The following is a 4,367-nucleotide window of genomic DNA, read 5'->3' as shown; positions in this document are numbered from 1 at the left end:
TCCTGACCAGAAGTGCGTACTCCCGCAACAACGCCAGATCGATACGCTGGTACGTTTATTTCCCCATTTGTTTTGGTAAGCAAAATCGCTTTGTGTGTATTTTTGTAACTTTTATCTTTGTAACTTTTTATTTTGTTTTTTGTAATCTTTTGTATATATTCTGTTCTGCATTGTTCCACTTCCATTTTTCCTGGAATATTAAATTATTATTTAATAAGCTTGACTTCTGCTGTACTAAACTAACACTCATAGCCTAGAAGAGATTGAAGTGTGTATAAGTCCATGCCTATTTGTATGCTTGAGCAACACTACCATATGAAATTGTAATTGCATTGTGTGTGGGGGCGTTTGTCATACGTTGGCCTAAAGCGCGCAGGTGACCCAACGTACGAAAAACGCCAGTGCGAGTAGCGACAGCAGAGTGGCTAACAGTATCATTCGGAACGGTGGTTTTTTTGCTTCACTACAGTGTAAGATTGCAACTGTGTGTGTGCGTGGGTGCGTGGCGTTCCTGTATTCGGCCTAAGCGCAAAGCTGACGCGAATACGAAAACGCGGAGTGCGCAGCAGAGTGGAAGTGTCTAGCGAACAGCTAGTGGTGGCAGTGAGAGGTGTTTTGAGGGGTCCCAGCCTTGTTTGTAGCTCGAATAAGGCTGCTCCCCGCTTGATCTGGTCAAACCCGCAGTCGGGAACCGTATACGCAGGCGTGCCACGGGCCGGTTCTTGACAACTGGTATTGTATAAATGGAAATAAATATGTCAGCCTCCATATATTTCTCACTTCAGTTTTCCTTTAACCTCCTTAGCAGTAATCCCGAGTCAGGCTTGAGACGGAAAGCCACAGAACAGGGTGGCAATCTGGTGTCTGAGTGAGTTTCATGCAGGAGCTGCTGCAGACCTCTCTGAGGTTTGTTTTTCTTCTTGTTTTTAGGGTCTAAAAGCTTATGAAAAAATTGCACGGTTTTTAGACCCTAAATCTGAAATAATAATAATGCCAGGGAGGTTAATGTTCTCTCCCACCCACCCCAGTTAGCACCCAGTGATTTGGTGTTCCCTTCCACCCGCCGCTGCCAGTAACCAGTATCTAGTTTTTAACCCTTCCACCCACCCAACCAGCAATCAACAGTTTAACCCTCCCACTCCACCAACACCCGGCATTTAACCCTCTCACCAACCCCACCAGCATCCAGCATTTAACCCTCTCACCCACCCCACCAGCACCCAGCTATCACTACTCATTCAAAACTACAGTTATTCTGCTGTATATATAAGAAAAAAACACTATTCTGAAATGCAAACCACAAAAGTATGCTTTCTAAAAGAAAGAAAGCCCATTTCTTTAGTATTGGAGCACTACACTTTAAGAATTATGACATTGCTAAACTGCACAGTTACCTGATATTCTGTCCTATCATAAAAGGACACACGAAACTGTGGGTGTTAATCTACGTATCTTAATACTATTATATGAAGAATTACACAGGTGTTAAACTCAGAACTAGACTGCTTGCTTCAGTTAGGTATCTATCCACCTATCCTCCATTACTATTAAGTAGTTTACACGTTATTTAGAATCATTATCTTTACAATTTCTTAAAGGCTGGCAAGATTTTTTTTCTGCGAAATTGGTAGGATGGGTAAATTGCCTAGAATATTAAGCCTTGAAGGACTATTTATGCTACAAGTAATCCTCGCTGCACCTGTGCTTTGTGGAAATGTTTTAATTTGGCCAACAGAAGCAAGCCATTGGCTTAATATAAAAAATATCATAGATGAACTGACCATGCGGAACCATAGCGTGACAGTGCTCATATCTACAGGCGCTGCTTACGTTAACGACAATGACAAGATTTTAGAGAATTATGAGTTCTATCAAGTTAATTATGAAAAAAAATTTACTCTGTCAATCATCGATGACTTTGTTAAGCTTTGGATGTTTGAAAAGCCAAACATGAACTTTTTACAGTTTTACAAGCGACTTATGGAGCTAGCCATTGAAATAAATGTGATGATTAAGGAGAATTGTGATGCTGTTCTTAAAAACGCAGAACTTATGGCAAAGCTGACATCAAGCCAGTTCAGCCTGCTATTATCTGATCCTGTGGCTGCATGTGGGGACCTCATTGCCATGAAGCTGGGTATTCCTTTTATGTATTCATTAAGGTTTACGCCGGCCTCTGCAGCCGAGCGCTACTGTGGACAGCTGCCTTCAGTCCCATCATACACCCCAGCTTTTCTGTCTGAGCTGACGGACACAATGTCGTTTTCTGAGCGATTCTGGAATGTTGTCTCTTACGTAATCCAGGACTACATCTTTTACAAGTTGTGGAGTGAGTGGGATTCATACTACAGTGGCATGCTAGGTAAGCACTTTTAATTATTTAAAGTGATCCCAAGCTGAAGCTCAGGTTCAAAATAAGATAGTAACCTGAAGAAAGGGATGCCTCAGGATCCTATTGAGGCTTCCCTCGGTGGTGCAGTGTCCCACGTTGCTGAGCACGCCCCTCTAAGTTGTTGCAATAGATTGCAAAGTGTGTTGGACTGCTCTTGTGATGTCGTATTAATGGCTGCCCTCCTGCATTTAACAGTTCATATGTGAACATTGAAAGTAACCTGCATTGTTATCTATTAACATGACACTCTACTAATTCTCTCTCAAGGGTAAATGTAGACTAATTCAAACTTTAGATGGTTACATTATTTTCTACTAACTTTTGACTTGGCTGGCATGTTGCACCATAGGACAGCTGCTGCTGTGTTATTTCCTGATTAAAAGAAGACAAACACCCCTTTTTAGATTTCAATAAACAGAGGTTCCAGCAGACTGAAGAAGCTTATATCTCTCAGATGCTGGGGCACATGTAGACACAGCTCTGGAATATTCACAGAGTGGCACGCGCCATTTCTAATGCTGCACCTTTTTCTTATATTCATGGCTTATCATTTTTTTTATTGTTTTTTTTCTTATATACTTTAGAAATTTATAACAGGGATTAAAAAATCCTTGTTATGACTTTTTATTAGTGTTGGGCGAACAGTGTTCGCCACTGTTCGGGTTCTGCAGAACATCACCCTGTTCGGGTGATGTTCGCGTTCGGCCGAACACCTGATGGTGTTCGGCCTTTTAAGTTCGGGTTCGCCCCGAACTTCTAATGGCCGCCGAACAGGGCCCCTGTTCGGCCGAACAGGGCCCTGTTCGGCCGAATACTGCCCCCCTATGGGGTCGCAGGCATAAGGGGGGAGCATGCCCCGATCGCGGGGGGGGGGGTCGGAAATTCCCCCCACCCCCTCCGCTAGCGCTCCCCCCTCTGCCCGCTTCCCCATACAAAAGTTTAAGCAAAGTACCTGTAGTGGATGGCCTGGCAGTGGGCGGCACTGTGGAGTGAGGAGGAGGAGTCCGGAGAGTGATGAGTTGAGGGAGGCCGGGTAGCGGGCGTGAGGTCAGAGAAAGGGCGGAAGTACCACAAGGGTACTTCCGCTGAACCGCCCGCTGCCCGGCCTCCCTCAACTCGTCACTCTCCGGACTCCTCCTCCTCACTCCACAGTGCCGCCCACTGCCAGGCCATCCACTACAGGTACTTTGCTTAAACTTTTGTATGGGGAAGCGGGCAGAGGGGGGAGCGCTAGCGGAGGGGGTGGGGGGAATTTCCGACCCCCCCCGCGATCGGGGCATGCTCCCCCCTTATGCCTGCGACCCCATATGGCCCCCAAAAGCTGGATGTTCGGAAAGTTCGGGGTTCGGCCCGAACATGCCGAACATCTCGGCCATGTTCGGCGAACTTTCCCGAACCCGAACATCCAGGTGTTCGCCCATCACTACTTTTTATAACACACCTTCACTGACTCACATTGCAATCTAGATTGAAAAAGACATTTGTATATCAAGCTCAACCTTCTAAGACACATTGGCCTTGATTTATTAACCGTAACATGCTTGAACAGTGCGAGCTATATCTCCTAACGGCCGCTAATAAGTTTGCACGACTTAACCACTTTGTCCTCCTTGACGTATTTATGCGTCAAGGAGGACATGCGCGCTCCCACGGCCGATCGCTCGCGTACACGCGCGCTCCCGGCCCCAGATTCGGTAGCCTAGAAATCAGTGAATCGGGCTATGGTGCCCGATCACTGATTCCTCTCCCCTACAGAAAAAGCGTAAGCTTCTCTCGGAAGCTTCGCATTTTCTGAATCCTATGTCCCTCTAAGCGTACATTGTACATTGACGCAATGTAAACAAACTCATGGTTGCCATCTTGTGGCCAAAAAGTAAAACTACAACTGAAAGTAAAAAACAATTAAAATAGACATATATTTCCCCAAATCAAACACCATTTACATCCCACCCTCCCAAAAATACACACATAAAAT

General features: G+C 45.3%; 1 protein-coding gene across 1 annotated transcript; it reads left to right on the top strand.

Annotated features, from left to right (window-relative positions):
- Positions 1 to 1,632: 1,632 nt before the first annotated feature.
- LOC137571689 (UDP-glucuronosyltransferase 2A1-like) lies at positions 1,633 to 2,376 on the top strand. Its single transcript, XM_068281250.1, has one exon. It carries the CDS (start codon positions 1,633 to 1,635, stop codon positions 2,374 to 2,376), a length of 744 nt encoding a protein of 247 aa, XP_068137351.1.
- The last annotated feature ends 1,991 nt before the right edge of the window (positions 2,377 to 4,367 follow it).

This window comes from Hyperolius riggenbachi, chromosome 1, assembly GCF_040937935.1.
Source record: "Hyperolius riggenbachi isolate aHypRig1 chromosome 1, aHypRig1.pri, whole genome shotgun sequence".
In the NCBI taxonomy this organism is placed as follows: Eukaryota; Metazoa; Chordata; class Amphibia; order Anura; family Hyperoliidae; genus Hyperolius; species Hyperolius riggenbachi.
This window is presented reverse-complemented; position numbering and strand designations above follow the sequence as displayed.